The sequence below is a fragment of the Thermobia domestica genome, chromosome 11, assembly GCF_964235325.1.
Source record: "Thermobia domestica chromosome 11, izTheDome1.hap1.1, whole genome shotgun sequence".
NCBI classification, from domain to species: Eukaryota; Metazoa; Arthropoda; class Insecta; order Zygentoma; family Lepismatidae; genus Thermobia; species Thermobia domestica.
Window position 1 is genome coordinate 238,154,954 of NC_137464.1, and position 22,872 is coordinate 238,177,825.

The following is a 22,872-nucleotide window of genomic DNA, read 5'->3' on the forward strand; positions in this document are numbered from 1 at the left end:
GTCAGGAACAGTAGAACTTCAGTGTAGAATTAACTGGGCAGATGGTAATATAAAATGGGCGACTTTTCTGATTTCCAAAGAGACATGTTTGCTGAAATCAGTTTTGTGGACTCTGAAATACATTTTACAACGTTTACAGCATGTTTCCTCAATGTCATTCCTCACTTCTTTAACTTATTTGGTATTTTTTTTTTATCTGGGAGTCATGTATTTCCGAATCTGTTGTTGTAATACACTTACTCATTGTGTTAATGTAGATAATACAATAATACAATTAAATTTTCGATGTTCATTTTTACACAGCTCTGTACAACTATGAGACCTAGATATTGACTTAGAGGCTGTCCACATATTACGTAACGCTATTTTTTTACCAATTTTTATCCCCTCCCTCCCCCTTGTCACACTTCATAACGCAAGGCCGAACCCCTCCCCCTTTTGTTACGTAACACTTTTTGATTTTTTGTTTTTCACCAATTTTTCTTATTTTGGGGGTTATTACCATAAAAAAGCTATTTTTAAGGATAGAAGGTTTTACTACAAAACACTTGTATTCTGAATATATTTCTAGTGTTCCTTCGTTAACAAATCAAATAATTAGAAAATGATAATATCATAATAATATTTAACCTCATAATTTTGTTTAACTAACCAGTCTTAATTCTTCGAATTGCATACTGTCGTTTCCCCCAAAATATCGTACCCATCCTTTTAGATCACCGATGATTGACAAAGAGGAATATTACCGCAAGATGCAGATACAATAGGATCTAAAGAACTGACATCGACCTTTTTTCCGGGATCCAGGATGCTTCGTGCATTTGAAGTTCGCCAGTGCTGACGATGCATAGAAGTTCTCTTCCTCGTATATCACAGATTAGAAGCGGATGCGCACGTGAAGAAGCAAGGACATCTCATTTGTGAATAAACTTCCGAGCATCTTCTTTGGATTTTGTACTTTAGTTTACTACCCCTTTTCAAATTCTTCTTGTCCTAAATCAGAGCCAAAATGCGAATAAGCTCGATTTCTTCTTCAGAAATATTGAAATTCAAAAATCAAAAATTCAGTATGAGATGAATATCCAATGAATTAGATTTTTAATTCCTTATTTTCCTCTGCAACTCACGGATCGTTCCGTCGCGGAAAATATTATTTCATGAGAAAGAGTTTCTTCTGTTTCACACGCGAAGAAGAATAGGTTGGGTAATGATTGAAATCAAAAGTTTTAAATAATATTCTCAGAAATAGCGATACGAGTGAGAACGCGAGGGCATTTTCAAGGGCTACGTTATTGTCATCACAAACAACTAACTCCAGAAAAGCATGTGCCATAATTGCAATGCTGCAGTAGGCAGAAAACGGAGTTTTATTGTATCGTAATACTTCGCAAGGTTCGTCACCAGTGATACAGATGTCTAATAGGATCTTCGAATTCCTTCTGCATGATCTATTTGTATAGGTAATAGTTCGTAATTTTCCAAAACAATAGAAATATTTGTTTATTATTTTATAAACAACAACAACAAAAAAAGAACTGAATAAAATTATTCGTTTGAAAGCTTGCATTTAAACCTGCATATAAAAATAAAAATTACAGCAAAAAAACAAACGTTACGTAACGAAAATATAAACCCCCTTCTTCCCGCTTGTCACACTTCGTAACGCAAGGCCGGATTCCTCCCCCCTTTGCCTCGTTACGTAATATATGAATGACCCCTTAAGCAGTACAAACTCAACATAAGACTAATGTTGTCAGATCTGGAGATTAAAGTCTACAAAAACAAGAATTGAACTAGTATCGAACATGTTAGTTTTAGTAAAACTATTGTTCGTTGTTAATATAATACTCAACAAACAATAATTGTATTGTACTGTTTAAAACTACTAATTTGTGAATTCATATATGAACATAAGAAAGTAGTGCATTCTTAAGAATTATAGCCTAGAGAAAATTAACAATAGCCCAAAAAATAGCGTGAAGCCCAATTGAAAATGCTGGTGGCGATAGCATTTTAAAAATAGTCCAATTAGCTACTTGTAGCCCAATCTGGCAACACTGATTCGACTGATTTAGTCCAGACATAGATGAAGATTCTCAGCTTATGAGTAAAGGTATATTTACCAATTATGATGTATCAGTGTATAGTCATCTATGTATAAGGTTATATGTCATATAATATATGAAATGATTTCCTATCAACAGAAATACTACAGTCTTTTGGTGGTTGACTATGATTAACACTTGTCTACTTAAATACCTGTAAACACAGTTTATGAGTCAGAATTCAGTCAAATTCCTCTAACATAAAAAGAACTTGGAAACTTATATTACTTCAATTATGAGTATTTTGTAAAAATAAATAAATAAATAAATAAAATTGTAGTATTAATATTTTTCAGAATTGCAACATTTTTAAATTGTGAGAATGGATAATACTCTTTAAAGCTCAGATAGATCGTACACTTTTTTTTAAACTTTAAAAGCTTTTTGTCCATGTTATCGTAAAAATAATAGTATTTTAGATCATTTTGAGAAATTTTTATTATATGAATCGTAATAATAGACTACACTAAATTACATATTTAACATATCATATACAATGTATATAAAAGTAGTGCAGAATATTTCATAGAATGTTTTATTAACAGACATAATATGTATTTTCCTGTTTATATTAAAATATTTTTGTTCTGGAATGTTACCAAAAAAATACAGACTTTACCTCAGTATTCTAGTTAAGCTATACACATTTATATAAACAGTTTTAGCAAAAAAGTCGAAAATATTAGAAAATAGTAACATAGACAAATCTTTCCACTAGAAACATCTTTTATATAATATTTTGGATATACTGTCAAATCTAATTAAACATTTTAAATACCAATTTTTAAATACCAATCTTTTTTCTTAGATATTTTGGGCAACATATACTTGAACTGTTATGAATCTAAGTAATTCTTTTAATTAATTTGTGTTAAATAAAAATTGAATAATTCAGCTTTTGTTTTAAAGTTTGAGTCTGTCGTGAATATATGGCTTTCAAACGTTTACAAATTCTAATTCTATTTTATGAAGTGACTTAGTGAATACTAAAACCAACTATGGTTAAAAACTGACATTATAGATTTGATCTATTGTTACTTCAAAATTTAGACATCTAACCAATAATCATATAAAATTTAGCGAAAAATATTTCTCAATAATAAGTAAATACCTAGAAAGCACCAATGTATTTGATACTTAGACAATATAAATTTAATGCCACACCTTTCGCAATAGTTGTAAAAGAGCTATAACTTTTAAATAATGGAGCTTTTTAAAACTATTTTTTTATATAGCGATCGTGTTATAATAACAATACAATAAACACCAATTAATTAGAATTCCTAGAACTTCAAATTTCCTAATTTTTTAAATGTTCGTTTTCATTTCTAGAAATTATTTAAAAACAAACTTGAAGTAATTTAATGTTACTATTATACCTACTTTATTTTCTGGCATTTTCAACTTCTATACTCTTTCAAACACACACAACCTTCTGGAATACTTTCAAGCGAGGCAATAATCACATTAATCACTAGGGCATTCAGGAATGATATATTAATAAGACACTTATTCTAACTTTTTAAGGTTGAATAACTGTTTAGAATATTTGATCCATTAGCACCTGTGACAAGTATAACACACAGAACGTAACTTGTTTTCTGTTACCATACAAATTAAAACAAACTTTTAATGACACAAAGCTTCAAAGACATCTAGATACATGTATACTGTAACATAATAAATGAATAAACCATTTGGATATATTTACACAATTCTAAACATGAATATTTGTCCATTTGTTAACTGTAAACTTGCTATTGTTATTTGTAACACAAACTAGATTCAAAATGGCGTTGAGGAGCTATGAGATAGACTAGGCAATTGTTGGAAATTTATCTTATAGCTTGTGGTAATTATAAACGAGAAGTTGAAACCTTTCAATTCATCTCTATATTTTTTTTAGAAATGCCTATAGCATAAAAGTACTAAATTAATTAACTATTTAACAGCATAAACAAAATCAAACCATTAAAACACTGAAGAGGGTAAAACACTTTAAGTATTTTTCTGTAATACAGACAGAAAATTTGAGATGAAGCGTTCTAAGTAAGTACACGGAATTAAGTAAGTAAGCAAGCGTTTGTAAGTAAGTAATACAACTTTCTAATCAACATCATACATGTATAATGAATTAAAAACAAAGTAATGAAGAAGAAAACGAAACCTAATTCGTAGTAGAGCATCTTAGCATATGTACTTCGTGTAAAGCAGTCTGTATTATTTTGATAATATTAATCATAAAATAACAAGAGAAAACATGAAGCTTGTGTACATAATGAACGAACATACAAGGATCCGAAGATCAGAAACTCAGTACTAAACATGCAATATTTTTTTTTGTCAATATTGCAGATCATTACCATTAAAAGTTTCTATCTTTACCATACTAAAATCAAAATATAATTAGTTATGAATAATATTCGTCTGTATCTATTGTAATTTGTATTAACACTTCCTTCACTTCCCTTAACATTCTTTTATAAATTTTGAATGTGGTAATTCATGAATTTAATAACACAAATCTTGTAAAACGTATCTATCACAATTTTATGTAATATTCTTAAATTCCATAAAATTAATATATTTTTTTAAATGATAGTTCTATCCGCAACCAATTTCCAAATTTAGTTTCTTACAACACGTATTAATTAAAAATCAAGCTACATATTTTACTCTTCTCACTTATTTCTTGCTGCTGTGCAAGATGTAAATACATCCATGTTCATCCATTTTCATACATTTTTCTCAATCTAGTTACGTAATTATGAATTTGTGTAATTTTATCTCTGCAAATGAGTTTCTACTGGAACGTGATTATGTATTTTCATTTTTGTGTTACTACCTCAGACACTTCTTGCTTTTTTTCGTTTTCTTCGTCCGTGTCGGAATCCGAATCCTCTTCCTCTGGTTTCTCCAGGCGAAGTTCTAGTTTAAGAAGAAACTGCTTGTAGATGCTAGGTTCAACATTCCGCTTTATGAACTCGAACAGAAAATACTCAGCGTACGATATTTCTGGTAGCAGTTTCATGATACTTTGACGGTTGGTTGGTATGAACCTAAACTTAAATACCTTCTTCCGCAAGCAACGGCATGCCAGCATGGTTCCCTCGTGAATAAACTCAAAACCCGAGATTATTACCAACAACAGGAACCAAAACCAGAGGAAAATGTAAATCTTTTCGTTAGCAACATTTAATGCTAAAATGCAAAGACCATCGTGAAGCTGGATGTCTCCGGAGGGGCCATATTTTGAAAAAGTACACTTTGCGACATGCGGGAAGACGGCAGACATTGGATCAATCCTGTCGTTGGATTCCTGTCTGACAATATTGAGTACATCTATGCCATAAGTGAAGAACTCATTTCCTAGAAACACGTTGATTAGAAACGCATTGCCGATAACTGTAATAAGATTTAGGGTAATGCAGAAAAAATGCAAGTAAGGCAACCATCCAATGTTCCGGAGACAATAACGATACCTTTTAGTCATTTTCCAGATCTTCTTTCGTCGGCTTCTTGAAGATTCATCCGCGTTCACATCCTTGATTATTGATGATAAATGCATTAAATTATTACCCAAGATGCAGATCCAGATGTAATGCGGGGCGTAGGAGAATCCAGCCTGGAAGAAAAACATGAAAGGCACCCATTGATAGTAAGAGTGGTAACGGATTTGGTCATTCTTCGTGGAAGCGACTACTCCTGGATGAATCGCCGTTGTTCCATGCTTGAAAGGCAGAGTGAAAGTACTGGTGATCCAACAATAGGTGTCGAACCCCTTCTGAAGAATCGGAGCACTAGCGTCCTGAATGCATTCCATAGGTGACCCGAAAAACTGGTAACTGGTCACTCCGAAACAAAAAATTAACAACAAACCTGTTGTAAGCCTATAATTGAATCGGAAGCAGACGCTGTCCATAGATATCTTGTCGAACAAGAAAACCTTAAAGAAATTACGGATTTCCATCAGCGACTTCATCAAACTCATCTTAATTTCCTGTTTGTCCCTGGAAAGACGAGAAAGCACCAAAAACATATAAAACTTGTTTATAAAAACAAAACAAAATAACAAAATAATAGTGAATAAATCATGCGCTATTAACAATAAAGTTCAATATTAACTATTAAAACCATATTCATTAAGCATGAAATCAGTAACTAAAAGTTACTTATTAAGATTACGATACTGTGTCTTATAAGATTGTAATGATAGTACCATACGTCCGTTACTTCGCACGATTACCCTTGAACGAAAGTGAATGTTTTTCTGCAATAGTAGCTAGATCCACTATCTCGGCCAAGTTCGGTAATGGGGTCTATAATGCAATTGACACGTTATATTCAATTTTCAGGCTTCGCCACTGATGCAGATAAATATTTTTTTTCTAACTTTTACCTCTTGGTCTGGCTTGGAGCACCTAGCGAAGAACGAAAATTTAAAACATTAATCCAAATAAGGTTTTTTCTTTGTAGTCCAGCGCTTACTTTTAAAACTATGAAACCACGAAACAAAAGTGAAGAGCTCTTGCCACCTTTTCTGTATTTGGTGACCACAACCAGCTAAACCCTTCGGGACTCTCCTGTCGAATTGTAATTTTTCTCCTGCAAAATAAAGGTATTTTTATTATTAAGAAACATATATCCTTAAGTGCTTTTCTGTAAAAGGGAATAGTGAAGCGTCTTAATGAATACAAACAGTGTTTATACAGTTAAACCTCACGAAAAAATAAAATCTACCTCAGGAAAGAATTGGATTTTTCCTGCTGACGTGATTTTAGTAAGTCTTTTCGGGCTATCAGCTAGATGAAGGTATTGACATCCGACACTGTGGTAATGACATCCGAAATGGTCATTTTTGATCATTTATATATATTAGTGTAAATTTAATATGCGAAGGAATATTTTGCTGAAATTTTGAACAGTGATACATAAACTCAAAAAGTTTTTGTAGCAATAATTGAAATCGCAAACACTTAATGTGCGCGCCACCTGTAACGCGGGAAATATCGAGCGGTAATCTAGCTCCAACCACACGTTGTGAAGCATATCCAGTGTGATGGAGTTGACAGCATCACTGATGCGTTCTTGGAGACCGTTCATAGTTGCGGGTAGTGGATGTGCATACACTTTGTCCTTCACAAATCCCCGCAGAAAGAAGTCACAAACAGTGAGGTCAGGTGATCTTGGAGGCCACTTGAAAAGAACTTGATCATTGGCTCCAGAGCGCCCTATCCATCGGTTTGGGAGGTTCTGGTTTAGAAACCTGCGTACAGCACGATGCCAGTGTGGCGGCGCTCCATCTTGTTGTAGAACGAAGTCGTCTATCTCTGCATTACTAAGTTGCGGAATCAACCAGTTACGTAGCAATGCTAAGTAACTTTCACCTGTAATTGTTTGTTCCTGAAAGAAGAACGGGCCGTGCACCCGACGCTCTGATACTGCACAAAAAAACATTGATTTTCGGTGAGTCACGTTCCACATTTAAGTTGAATGAGGATTCTGGGTTCCCCATATCCTTACATTGTGTCTATTCACCTTTCCTCTTAAGTGAAATGTCGCCTCATCACTGAAAATGATCTTCGTCAGAAAGTTTTCGTCGTCCTCCATGAAATTTTGCATAGTCTCACAGAACTCACGGCGCTTTACCTTGTCTTGTGGGTATAACTTCTGAACCAACTGCAGTCGGTACGGGTAACACCGCAAACGCTTGCGTAAGATCTTGCTTACTGTTGTTTGTGGCATCTGCAACTCTCTGCTAGCTTTACGTGTAGACTTCTGTGGGCTGTGTACGAAGGCTGCTCTTACGCGCTCCACAGTTTCCTCGGAGACTGGACGTTGCCCTGAATATCCTTTTCTTTGATCACAAATGCACCCCGTCTCAATAAACGTTCTATGCCACTTCACCATGAATTTGTGTGTGGGTGGATCAGCATTAAATTGTCGTTTGAAATTACGCTGTACTCTCACAAAACTGCTTGTTTTTGCAAATTGTAAAACGCACCAGCTTCGTTGCTAGTGGCCTTTTCCAAACTCAATTTTCCCTTCTGTTAATGGCAACACTGTTCCACGGACCCTTCTAGACCTAGAGTCAGCGTAAATAGTTCTTGTTACTATTTAATTTAAGGTATACAAAACGTTAGTACCTCACTTCCTATATCCGCTAACGGTGTTTGCATTCAGCATATATTTCACGTTATTTATCGAAAAGTTTGCAACACTGATCTACGTTTAAGATTTCTTTTGTCTTTGTTTTCATTGTTGCTTCCAATGATGATATCCAATTTAGGTCATTCGATTTACAAAAACAAAACTTTCTCTTGAGTTGGCAACACTGTTCATCCGGTGATGTTCGTCAATACACGGACAGATGTCGTCCTTTCTCTAGTTGCTTTGTGCAAAGCTTCTTTTCTCTGTCTCTTTTAGTTTCTCCATTATCACGGTTGAAAATACTAAATTATATTAATATAATGTGGAAACGTAAATTTCATGAATTCGTCAAGTCGGCATGGATTATCGTTCTCATAGAGAGCTAATATTTCAGCATTGGGGGGTGCGTTTCGCAACACGAAATCACCCAAAATAAGAGACACCTAATATATATATATATATATATATATATATATATATATATATATATATATATATATATATATATATATATAACCTTCCTCTTCTTCTCCCCAACTTACGGAGCTGAATTTCGATTTAAACAACATCGAAAATGTTATTGTTCTTCTGAGTAACTCGAAACCTTTAGATGCGAAACTAATATCGATCATTTCTAATAACTCCCTCCTCCCCCCTAAGGTGCACCGTCAAAGTGATATGGTAAAAACCATGCATGATGAAAATTTGATTATTAAGTCACTTAAGAGTTATTAAGTCACTCACTCTTACTTTCTTTTTTGTTATATATATCTCTCCCCTTCCACCATCCTACTGCACCGTCAAAGTGAAATAATGAAAACCATCTCAGGTCCAGTTGAAAGTTTGATCGAGATCGGTCGAGTGGTTCAAGAGTTATTAAGTTTTACTTATGTTTATATATATATATATATATATATATATATATCCCCCTCCCTCCTCCTCCCCCCCTAAGTTCTACCGTCGAAGTGAAATCATAAAAGACTTTCCAGGCTGTAACCTCATCTGTGTTGAAAATTTGACCGAGATTGGACGTCTGGTTCAAAAGTTATTAAGTTTTATTTTATTTTTTTTAAATCTTCCATTTCTCACCCTCTCCTAAGTTCTACTATCAAAGTGAATAGATAAAATCACTCCTAGGTCCGAACTTCATCTATGTTGAAAATTTGATCGAAATCGGTCTGGTGGTTCAAGAGATTAAGAATCACAAACATAGTCACTTTCAAGTTTACAATATAGATTTATTTATTTGTATAGTATACTTTTATATACAGTAAATATTTAATTCATTTTAATTTATTGCTCTATCACACTATTAATAAATTGAGATTTGAACTTCTGATTTGGAATTCGAAAAAGGTTGAAAGGTTGATAAAACACTACCACAGTGAAACAAGAGTTACGTTGCGAATAGGAAATAAGCTGGTAGGTATCGGAATTTACACTTGTTTGAGGCAAGGGAAGACCTTGTCCCCTTACTTTTATCTTCACTTTAGGACACAAAATTCAGATTGTCCTCATTAGTTTCCAACTCCACTTTGGAATACGCCTTGTCCCGATTACTTTTTAACTTCACTTTGCAATATGCATTGCCATGTTACTTTTAAAATCCATTTTAGAATGCGTCTTGCCCCCGTTACTTTCTAACTTCACTTTGCAATATGCATTGCCATGTTACTTTTAAAATCCATTTTAAAATACGTCTTGCCCCCGTTACTTTCTAACTTCACTTTGAAATATGCATTGCCACGTTACTTTTAAAATCCATTTTAGAATGCGTCTTGCCCCTGTTACTTTCTAACTTCACTTTGCAATATGCATTGCCATGTTACTTTTAAAATCCATTTTATAATGCGTCTTGACCCCGTTACTTTCTAACTTCACTTTGCAATATGCATTGCCATGTTAATTTTAAAATCCATTTTAGAATGCGTCTTGCCCCCGTTACTTTCTAACTTCACTTTGGAATATGCATTGCCACGTTACTTTTAAAATCCATTTTAGAATACGTCTTGCCCCCGTTATTTTCTAACTTCACTTTGGAATATGCATTGCCACGTTCTTTTAAAATCCATTTTAGAATGCGTCTTGCCCCCGTTACTTTCTAACTTCACTTTGCAATATGCATTGCCATGTTACTTTTAAAATCCATTTTAGAATGCGTCTTGCCCCTGTTACTTTCTAACTTCACTTTGGAATATGCATTGCCACGTTACTTTTAAAATCCATTTTAGAATACGTCTTGCCCCCGTTACTTTCTAACTTCACTTTGGAATATGCATTGCCACGTTACTTTTGAAATCCATTTTAGAATACGTCTTGCCCCCGTTACTTTCTAAGTTCACTGTAGAACACCTCATTCTAGTTATTTCTATCTCTTTTTTAGAATACGCCTTGTCCCAGATACTTTCTAATTTCATTTTAGAATACACCTTATCCCTGTTACTTTCTAACTCTATTTTAGAATCCGCATTGTCCACGTTACTTTCTACCTCCACTTTAGAAACGCTTTGTTTCTGTTACTTTCTAAATTACACTTTAGAATACGCGTTATCCCCGTCACTTACTAACTTCACTTAAGAATGCACGATTACAAGAATTAGGAATAGCAACAGAGAACTACAGTATTGAATTAATTGAATGTGCTTCTTGTACACAGAGTAGGTGTAGCCTTGATAAAAGATTATAATATAGGTTGGAGTAAGAAATCATGAACACAAATCTGGAAAGAAATCTCGATAGGGCCAGAATATTCAAGGTTTTTCTAAGACAAACTTTGTAACGAAGGACGCAAAATATAGGACACAAAATTCTGTCAATAATTCAATTTGACTATGCTTAAATGAGCTTTATCTTGAATATATATATATATATATATATATATATATATATATATATATATATATATATATATATATATATATATATATATATATATATAGAGAGAGAGAGAGAGAGAGAGAGAGAGATATCGGGTGTTCTAAAAATGGCGCCCACAGACGACAGAGCATTATTCTACAAGTCAATATAAAGCTATATATGCATATATATTTGTATACCTTTCGAGTCCTCGTCTGGAGACGCAAATTACACTATGTGGCAACGTCGCAAATAAAGAACCATAGATTAGTTCTACCAATCTATCAAATAGTTATATCGATTCTTTCCAGATGGCATCTAAAATCGATATTGATTGGCACTAGCATCACTTATTAGTGTAGCAATCAATTCAACTGCTTATTGTATTCGTAGAGTAATGCTAATGGCTCCAAGTTAATCTGCAACGTTGCCAAATTGTGAAATTTTGATTCGCCATAGCGGCTGAAGGAGGCCTCGGAGGGCATTTAATCATATAACATTTTCCGCTTTATTTTGTCCTGTAGAATAATGCTCTGTGGTCCGTGGGCGCCATTTTTAGAACACCCTATATATATATATATATATATATATATATCTTTTCCCCATTTTCTTGCAAGCAAATTTTTCTAAGTTAAGATTTTTCCCAACTTGCGAACACTCCAAGACCATCCCGTAGGTAGAACAAGTGTTACCGTCTCCCCAGATCCCGAACCATAGGAGGAAAAATTTTAATCCTTCAGTGAAAGTAAGTTTTTTTTTTTTTTAAATTCATTCTTGACATTCAAAATATTTACAAATGATAAACCATCGTTCTGTGAGAAATTTTTACGACAATGTTGCGAGATACAGTCAAAACATCAAGATTAAATTCTAGATTAAAGATAATTCACTATCAGAAATGATAGTAGCAATCTTAAAAAAGATATTACAGATTTAAATACTTTCTAGGCTTATAAATGCTAGTAAATCCTAACTTAAGATGATATTCAATTTAATTGTTTTCCCTTCAATGAAAAATGCAGATACTGTGCTACTACGTACTATAATTTTTGGAAGTGGCTTAATGATCGAGTACTTACTTCTGGTGCGTGGTGTCCCTGGTTCAATCCCCGACAAAGTAAGTTTGTGGTGGACAACATCGTCTGTGGGTTTTTGTTTTCTCGGAGGACGTCCGTTTCCTCTCATAAACTGATTTCACCAATGCTTCCTCCATCATTCACTTGCCTTACACATCCGCCTACCTTAGCTTAAAGGATATAATCGTGGGACGTTAAACTGAAATATTTTACAATAATCCTGGCATTTTGTTATAATTAGAAGAGATTTAATGTCGTATGGTAGGCAGCGAATGGTATACTTCACACCAGGAAAGTACGCAAAAATTTATTTCGGGAAGAGGTTCAAAGCTTTTCGATGGAGTTTAAATACAATACGAGGAGAAATGATATTCGAATTTGTAAAATTGCCCCTAAAATTGTACTAAATTTATAGGGAAGTCGAAATTTCAAAGAACTGTAGACCCTCAGTATCCACACTCGGCGTACATTCCTGCTTCGCGCATACCATTATACAAATATTGTACTGTATTGTATTGTAGAGTCTCCGTGTCATGAAGTCGAGTGTTGTATTTTTACTAGCGAATGTCGTCATGTGTTGTGGCAGGCAATCTTGAGTTCCTTCTGCGTCTATTATATAGAATTCGTCTAATCTCGAAGTCTTGCACGAAGTTCGAATATCTTGTTTGGAGATCTTAATAACCCACTCCCATTCCATTCTATTTCCTTCTAAACTTAGATGAAGTATCAAGAAATGTTGAAACACGTATTGAACCATTTTAAATGATAACTTTAAAAACTGCATTTCATGTCTCTAACTTTAAGATCTTCCGAGATATGGGTATTCTTTTATCATATCAACCCCCCATTTACCCCTTCTACGTCGAATTTACGGAAATCGTTCCGTAGTGGTAGTATACGTCTTTAAAAATATATACTGTCCAAATTTCAAGTTTCTACGTTAAATAATTTGGTCCAGGTGTTAATACCTTGTTTTAAATGTTCGGTGGTAAAAAAGAGGCAACAGATGGAAGCACGTATTCCTTATCTTTCTAATATATTTAGTATGGAGAGACAATATTCAAAAGAATTCAACCAAGATTTCAAGTTTCTAGGTAAAGTAATTTGGTCTAGAAGTCGATACATTCTTTTAAATGTTCGGTGGTAAAAGTGGGCCAACAGATGGCAGCACGTTTTCTCTATTTTTTCCCATATATTTTATATGGAGAGACAACAATCAAAAATAAATAAATAAATAAATAAATAAAATTTTAAGTTTCTAGGTTAAGTAGTTTGGTCTAAGCGTTCATCCTTTGTTTTAAGTGATCAGTGGTAAAGATTGGGCAAAAGATGACAGCACGTTTTCTCGATATTTCCAATGCAATTTATATGGAGGGACACTATTCAAAAGAACTTAGTCGAATGTATTATTCATGATTGAAGACACTTAATTTTACTCTTCAAAAGCAATGCTTCCAATAATGAAATTCTCTCAAGAAAGAAAAGTAACAAAATATTTAAAAAAAAAAACTACAAGGATTATCCCTGATTAATGATTAAGTTTGCTTTTGGAGAAAGTCTGAATACTGATTCCTTGAATATGATCGAATTATTTTGTATATTTTCTCTCCATACAAAATACATTGAAAAGACAGAGAAACTGTGCTCTGGTTGGTTAAGGGGTTTCCTTTAAATTCACCTTAAAAAGATAAGTAATCACAAGTTATGTATTTTGCCTCATACAAACAAAGGCAAATATTTGGTTTAATTTAATTTAATTAAAGAGACACAATAACATACCGGGTGATGTTTTATCTCACAGTAATTGGAAACGATATTTTATCTACTACAATGTGAGGTATGTATTCTACTCATATTAGTTGTAGATAAGTGAGAAATTTTTCAATAATAATTTTCTGAACCCACCTACATGTTTGCGGTAATTTTTATTTGTTTACTAGTGAGTTTTACCCTTGCGGAAAAGAATCGTCTTTGACTGATTTCCCTTAGCAACTTTTTTTAGTTTAAGTACACGCTGCCTCTGCAGATTAACCAGTATGGATAATTTATATAGAGGTAAAAGAGTACCATCTTTCACGTGGAATTACATTGTGGAGTACTATCAGTTGCGGATCTAGAAGGTAAAAACTGGTAAGTCTTGTCAGAACCAGAATATAATAGGTATATCATGAGTCTACAATGTTTCATAAATCCTGCAAAAATTTCCAATTTAACTCTCGATGGATATTAGGACTAGGTTGGACATTGGACTCAAGTTTGTTTTAGGGGCCGCGATGGCTCAGTAATAGAGCGTTCACCTCTGGTGCTTGGGGTCCCGGGTTCGATCCCAGCCCCCGCCACGTGAACTTTGTGGTGGACAAACACCGTGTGCGTGGGTTTCCTCGGGGTTCTCCCGTTTCCTCCCACTTTCTTCATTCCACCCTTTCATTCATTACTCATCATCACCGTCTCCTTTAGCCTCACCGGCATAACCGTGGGACGTAAAACTCAAAGATTTCATTTTTTTCCAAGTTTGTTTTATACATTGTATAACAGAAAAACTGTAAACTGGAATTATATCTATTGTTTCAAAAGTTTTCCAATGAAAAATAAAAGGCAACGATTACTACAAACATTCATGTCAACAGCTTCAATTATCTTTGTCGCTCAGAAATCTGGGGGATCTAGGTCCGCTGACCTCAGACTAAATTGGCCACTGAGTACCATTTTCGGGTTGAATTGAAAACTTACTTGAATATAATATGCTTTATCATAGCGTCGTAACTTGAGAAACTTTTCCTAGAAGAACATGCATCAATGGTCTGGCTCACAAAAAAAAAAAAAAAAGTGACTTTGGCTCCCTATTAAAATATCAAATATAAAAATTTGGACTCCCTTGAATTTAAAATTTCAATAAACAATTTTATTACTTCTAGGGGCTCCAGTTAAAGGTTACTAAAGTAGGTTCCAGATTGCATATGTATCTAATCTTAGATAAATATATTTTCTTAAGGTGATCGGGCAGCGGAATTTTCTGTTCTTTTGGAAATGGTTGTGGGGCCCACTATATGCTTCGCTAGTTAAATTGACGGGGTCAATATTTCACATAGTTTAAAGTATGAAGACATATAGATTGTTCCTGGGGGCTCTTTTAATATATATTTTTACTGAAATGGGCTCAGATCACTTTCGTTTGAGAGGGGGATGCGGTGAACCTATTCATTGCATCGCTTATAGATTCATGTTTGTATCGTATTATATACAGTAAGACAATTTTGTTTTTAAATGGGCCCCCTCAAATGGTGGAATGCTTAGGTGAGTGGGGCAGTTACCCCCTGCTTCTCTCCAAAATTACATTCCTGCTTCTTTATCATTCGGATCGTAAAGGAATAATGTTTGTTTAATATATTTTTTCTAAATATTCTAGTAAACAGCAATTAGTTATTATTATTATTATTGATTGCCCATAAGTCGGATGCGAACGTCTATACTGAAAAAAATATTTCACATGCATCCAAGCAAGTCAAGGTCGCTACTGGATGCCAAGCCAAGCCAATGTTGATCACTTTCGAATAAGTTCTGTAGATCGCAAACGATATAGGCCTATACTATACTTGTGATCACTTTCTTTCTTCTTCTTCTTCTTTTGGAAAAAATGAAATGAAGGACGAAAGCATGAAATAACAGTAAGACATACACAAGGGCGCCGATTTCTCTTTAACTTTTGGGGGTATTCAGATGTGTGTTTGGTTGCAGACGTGGGTCTAAGAAGGCATATTATGAGAATTTTAAGACAAATTGAATTCAAATTATGCCAAATATTGTATATTCATAAAAAGTACATATAACAATAATAAATACGTATAAAATTACATATCCATAAAAATACATGGGGGCCCCACATGAACATTGCCCCCCCCCCCCCCCCAGGATCGGCTCCATTGGATCACAATATTTCCTCCACTAACGCCTGATGCTGAAGAAAAAAGGTCTTACACTGAGCCATTAGGTTGACACCACAACGTTATGCAAACCGCATGGCTTCAAGGAAATGTTGGTTGCATATACATCTGGTGCATTAGAAGAAAACCGTTTTGAAGTTCAGCGAGGTCGTTTGAAACTGGTAAATATAACGTGGTCAAATGCGGATAATCGCGGATACATCCGTGTCAATATAGCTTTCTTGCTTATATATTTTTTATTTTCTTTGGAAGATGATGGATAAAGTTGCGGATACTCGTAAAAAGACAATATTTTTTGTGATCATTAATCGAAGCACTATTAATTCTTAACTTGTATTATTTCGGAACAAGAGCAAACCTGTGTTTCTCTTTTTTTCTTGCCTTTTTTTTTTTCTAAATGTAAGATTGAAATGAGTCAGCTCATTCTTCTCTCTCAATAATCGTTTATCATCTTGGCACCTTTACGCTCTAATTAAAGACACATATGCTTTTTTAAACAATTGTGTCATTCAGCCGGTTTGCATCAGTTCATCAAAACCGGTTGTTAAAAAAATATACTTAAAGTTTCTATATATAGCGGAAAACAATTATATATATATATATATAAACTTTCAAGTCCTTTGGCGGAACGATTTCAAGAATTTAGTACTGTGCACGGATTGAACTTTAAGGTATCTTTCCCTCCGCTTATATTATTAAGATTAATTGATTTGTTAATTTTACTAAAGCTTAGCACTTCTTTCAGCACCGAAGCTCTATCAGACGTGAACCTACAGTTTAAAGTAGAATCTGAAGCCACTGTAATAAGTTCAAATTTTTCCAAGCTTTCCCACCGAAAACCGAACCCATGGCCTCGTTCACCCAGAGGCGCACGCGATAGCCACTAAAGGGCATTCACCGGGTAAAATGGGATCCGAACCATTACAGGATTTTTTCTAAAGACTTCAAACAAGAATCCAACGCGGAATAGCTACATGCAGCCACTGGTCCAGGAAGGCGCACTAGCGCTAACTTAGTGGGTCTAGTCCCCCCTTTGTAGATAGACTTGCTGAAGTAACTATTTTTCCCATGGGAAATATTTAAATGACATATATATGACCCCTTTTCCCTCCTTGGGATGCTCATTAACATCGAAATGAAAGTATAAAAACCCATTTCCACTCAAATGGTATGTTCAAAAATTTATTCCATTTGCTTGCAAGAAATTTAAACATCCTTTTACCTTTCCTGTGGGACCTTAAATTGAATTAATTACTTTAACTTTCAATGATTTCTACGTGTGTCGGTTCCACTTCGTCCTTAATTCTTGCAATCTTAATTTAGCTCACTTTCCGACGTCATAAAATGACGAAAGTTTGAACAGCGACGTAATTCGGTGGTGATAAATAATACTCCATTGTTAATTTTATATCATTATTACTATACATATATTTATTTGTTTTTATTAAGTCATTAATATTATTCTTTATTAACAAGGAACATCATCTTAGTGATCCAAGCCGATTTTGACGAAATTAGGCAGGGAGGTACTACACAGGAAATAAACGAATACGTGTTTTTTATTTTCTGCGGAAAAACGGTTTGAGGGGGCAAAAGCCCCCACCCAAAATTTTGAAAGTGGGCCCCCGAAGGGCAAGAACAAGTGGACCGAAGCAAATGAAATTGTGTACAGATATTGTAGTCGTAAAATGATAGCACAAGGGAACCGAAGAATAGCGACCTCAGGGAAGTCTAGCGATTATTATGATTATTATTATTATCATTATGATTATTACTATCATGCGTTACACTTACTATCCCTTTTTAGATTTCGTGTTTATACGTTTGGAGGGGTCTGTGCCCCACCCGACTGATTTTTTTCGGAAAACCCGACACATGTATTCCCTTATTTTATGTCTAGTGTAAGTGTGTACAATTTCATTTGCTTCGGTCCACTTGTTCTTGCCCTTCGGAGGCCCAATTTCAAAATTTTGAGTTAGGGCTTTTTCCCCCTCAAACCGTTTCTCCGCAGAAAATAAAAAACACGTATTCGTTTATTTCCTCTGTAGTATCTCCCTGCCAAATTTCGTCAAAATCGGCTTGGATCACTAAGATGATGTTCCTTGTAAGTATATATCCTAAACCGTTATGCAACTAAAATGTTCTGAGGTTGGCGTGTACAGTATAACATGTAGGAAATCATAAATTACGTTGCAGATTGTGAAAGCTGGATAGATTTCAAGAACTGATTGAATGTTGAAACATCTTGTTACAAAAAGTAAAAACATAAAATAATGTAAATATATATATATATATATATATATATATATATATATATATATATATATATATTTAGAAAGAAACATGCCTTCTTTTAAAATTTAAATAACTCGTACTAAAAAAGTTAAAAAATAAAATAATATTTTCCTGAAAAGATAAAATGTCTCGTACTGAAAAGTAAAAAAATCATACTAAGAAGTAAAAAAAATAACGTTATTTTTAGGATTTTTTTTAAAAAAAACCTATATACTCATTAGTAAATAGAAAAGTTGAGTTGATTTTGAGTTTAACGTCTCGTTCAACAGCGAGGCTATATGAGCTGTGGACCTACTGATTAACATGGAATCTGAACCACATGAGCTCCCGCCGGGAATCGAACCCGGGTCTCCCACACCAAAGGCGCGTACGCTAACCGCTTAGCCATGAGGGAGCATGGGGAGCGCTTTCATATAAAGAGTGTTATATGAATGTGTGACAATTTTTTGGGAACAGATTTCTCACATCAAAATAAGCAAAAAAGTTCATATGGACCTGTGCTTAAAAATGAATAGTTTCGGAGTTATAAGGTGCCGAAAACGTGAAACAAGTTCATAGCTTCACTACTATGGTACGTATCGTAGTCGGATCAAGACATCACTGAGGAACTGGTGTGTGAACTATCCAAATATCCTTGTTTAAGAACGCTCCAGTACTTGCATACCAGTTTTTTAGAGAGGTAGGTGGAGAGTGATCAAGTACTCCTAAAAGTAGCCTCTCTAAAAACGATTGTGCAAGTATGGGAGGTTCTGAAAGATGGATGTTTTGATAGTTCACATACTCGTTTCTCAGTGCTGTCTTGAGCCGACTACGATAGATTCCATAGTAGTGGAGCTATGGGCTTTTAACGTTCACTTGTTTCACGTTTTCAGTACCTTGTAACTCCGAAACTATCCACTTTTGAGCACAGGTTCGTTTTCCTTACTTTGATGGGAGAAATCTGTTCCCAAAATAGTGTGACACATTTATGTGAGAGCACTTCCCATAATTTTCTTTACAGTCAAGAATAAATTGAATTTTTAAAAGTAATTTTCTTGAAAACATAAATATTTTTTAAGTTTTAGTATACGGTTTATTTCATGTTTTAATGAAAGCATGTTCTTTTCTTTTTTTTTTTTTTAAATATTTAACATAAATTTTGAACCCACTCTCACCTTAGGATACGCACTTTATAAAAATAATAAGATAAAAACACGGTACAAATTAAGTACTACTTACGTTTAAAACTTCATAGTAAATGGTGTGGTTTTTGTGTAGCGGATAAACAAAAAAATCGTTCAGTTTTACATATGAGATTATTAACAAGTTTTGTGAATAAATATCTCGCCTTCGGTGCAAGCGGTCCCGGATTCGATTCCCGGTGGGAGAACTTGATCGCAAAAAGTGTAAAAAAAAAAACTTTTTCAGTCCAGCCACCCTGACTGACTTTTTCCTGGGTTTTCGTCATTCCCACCAGGCAAATGCAGGGATGGTACATAACATATAGGTCCAAGGCCTCTTCTTTCCTGCCACAATCCTTTCATCCTTCCCTTTCCCCGGCCTAAGGACGTCATCCCTCAAACGTGACGGGCTAAATGGTCATAGATGCTAAAAGCCCAGAAATCTAAATTCTAAATCCTAAATCCTTTTCTTGAATAAATGTTAGTGATATTCAGTAAGACTCGGTAAGATCGTGTTAATTTATTAAAATAATTCCTTATGCTATAAGAACTTTGTGCAATAAATTGCAGTTTGTGTAGTAATATGTTTACCGCTGATACACCGGTTCAATTCACGGTGAGATAAAGAAATTCATTCAATTCTGAATATCATAAGGAAACGGATGAGTTGGTTGGATTAAGAGCTAGTAAATTCTTGTAGATCAAGGGCGCCGATCCTGGGGTGCCGGGGAGCCCCCCAAAGGTCATGTGGGCCCCCTATTGTATTTATGAATATTCAATATCTGGAATAATTTGAATGCAATTTGTCTTAAAATCCTCACATAAATACCTTCTACATCTGAATGGACCACCCCCAAATTTACGGAGAAATCGGCGCCCTTGCTGTAGATCAGTCGAAACTTTCAAGAATTTGTTGTTTGACATACATCAATTGAAGTAACATTAAAGTGATACCTCTGTTAGAGTCTGAACAGCAAAATACTTTAATGTTTTAACCGGGAAAGAGATTGAAGACATATTTTCTTTCGTAGCGAAAAGAGAAATGAAATATTTCAGTTTAATGTCCCATAAATATGTCCGTTAGGCTAAGGGAAAAGGATGATTAAGGCAAGAATGATAGAAGAATTGATGGAATGAGAATACGGAATGGATCGGGAGTACACCAAGAAAGCCCACAAACACGATTATCTACCACAAACTTACTTGACTAGGATTTCACGCACCAGAGGTAATCGTTCTAGCAGTGAGTCACAGCGTGCCTCCCTTTTGTAGGAAATATATACTTCTTCATTCCCAGAAATGTAAATGCAACTTCGTTTTTGCTTTATATTTGGTCTAGGAATTAATTCGTGCGGCTGGTACGCACACATTGAAGCTGTAGTACAAACACAAAATACATAAATACCTTAATAAAAATATTGTCCATCGCTAGCCACCACTTTCGCCCATCTGTCAGGCAATGTACGGATTCCGTGGCGAAAGAAGTCCTCATCCTTGGAAGCGATCCAGTCAGAGACCCATGTTTCGATATCTTCTGAAGAAGTAAACCGCTGTCCAATCAAATCGTTGTTCATGCAATCGAACAAGTAGTAGTCCGAAGGAGCAACGTCTGGTGAATACGGCGGGTGGGGTAAAACTTCCCATCCGACATTTTCTAAATAGGTTTTGACCGGTTTTGCGACATGTGGGCGAGCGTTATCATGTTGAACAATAAGTTTATCATGTCTGTTCTCCCATTCTGGTCGTGTTCTGGCCAGAGCTTGCTTCAAACGCATTAATTGTCGTCGATAACGTTCCCCATTCATAGTTTCACCCGGTTGCAGCAGCTCATAGTACACCACACCTTTCATATCCCACCATATGCACAGCATAACCTTTGCACAGTGAATATCTCGTTTTGGTTGTGATGGACCTGGTTCACCTGGTTTCACCCAGGCCTTTTTTCGTTTAGGGTTCTCGTAATGGATCCACTTCTCATCACCCGTAATAATTCGATGCAGAAACCCCTTTCTGCGCTGTCGTTGAAGCAGCAATTCGCAAATGGTTTTTCGTCTTTCAACGTCTCTGTCTTTCAAATCATGTGGAACCCAATGTAACATCTTTTGAATCATTCCCATGGCTTTCAAGCGTTTGGAGACTGTTGTTTGATCAACGCCTAATGCTGCTGCAAGTTGTTCCTGCGTTTGACACGAATCCTGCTCGAGCAATGCTGTCAATTCTTCGTCTTGAAATTTTTTTGGCTGTCCAGCTCGCTCTTGGTCTGCCAAGCCGAAATCACCACTTCTAAACCGTGCAAACCACTTCTGACACGTTCGCTCAGTTAGAGCATGTTCACCATACACTTCCACCAAAATACGATGACTTTCAGTCGCACTTTTCTGCATGTTAAAGTAATGCAGCAGGACACCCCGCAAAAACACTTTATCAGGCACAAATTGCGCCATGTTCACTTAACTACAAACTGGTGTTGTTGACGCTTTAATCCACTGCCCTATACTACGAACGATACGCGATGACAGGGGTTTGCAACACATGTGTGGATACACGGAACTGTGGGACGCTCCGTTCGTTGCGCCATCTCTTGTCCACCCGCACAAATTAATTCCTAGACCAAATAATTAGCAGCAGATATTCGAAGACGTTCTGCCTATATGAAAAATATGAAGCGGTGATATCACGTTGTTTTGTCTCTTCCTTCACTTACAATACCTGTTTACAGGAAAGAGATGATTCAGGACGAGAAACAAATTCTTTCGAGTAGTCTTCACGTTGAACAGATAAAGAAGACTTCAGAACGCAATCAGTCGTAAACAACTAAAACAATGGACAATTAAGGGCAAAATGTCAAATACATTTGTGCATGTGAGAAAGAAACGAAATAAACTATCCCACGGTCTTAGAAAGAGTGGCAACAGAACTTTCTTCCTATAGCTACATTGCAAACGTCGGATATACTTAACTGTTTATAAAGCATAACACTAGGTGTCAGGGGCGGATCCAGGTAGGTGGGCGATCGGGGCAACCGTACCCCCAGAAGAGGAAATTTTCTTATTTTTTATATATATAAATAAAACCCGTCCCAGAGTTTGGAGCTCTTAAAAGTAGCTCTAAGTAGCAATATTACAATCCAAAACCCTCCCGAGAAGTATCTACTGGACCCGCCCCTGATAGGTGCGCAACCAGAAATTTTTGTTGGGAGGAGTCCAAGATTTAATAGGGGTTTCAATACTACAAGCCACTAACTCTAGATAGTATCGAACAGATAGTATTCTGCACACGAAAAGACGAA

General features: G+C 35.2%; 1 protein-coding gene across 1 annotated transcript in view; it reads right to left on the reverse strand.

Annotated features, from left to right (window-relative positions):
• Positions 1 to 2,562: 2,562 nt before the first annotated feature.
• The window catches only part of LOC145664839 (innexin inx2-like), a 39,216-nt gene continuing 18,906 nt past the window's right edge, over positions 2,563 to 22,872 (reverse strand). Inside the window, exon 4 of the mRNA XM_081731846.1 lies at positions 2,563 to 6,115. Coding sequence (XP_081587972.1) covers positions 4,933 to 6,096 — 1,164 coding nt within the window. The 5' untranslated portion in view covers positions 6,097 to 6,115 and the 3' untranslated portion in view covers positions 2,563 to 4,932. The remainder of the gene's footprint in view (positions 6,116 to 22,872) is intronic.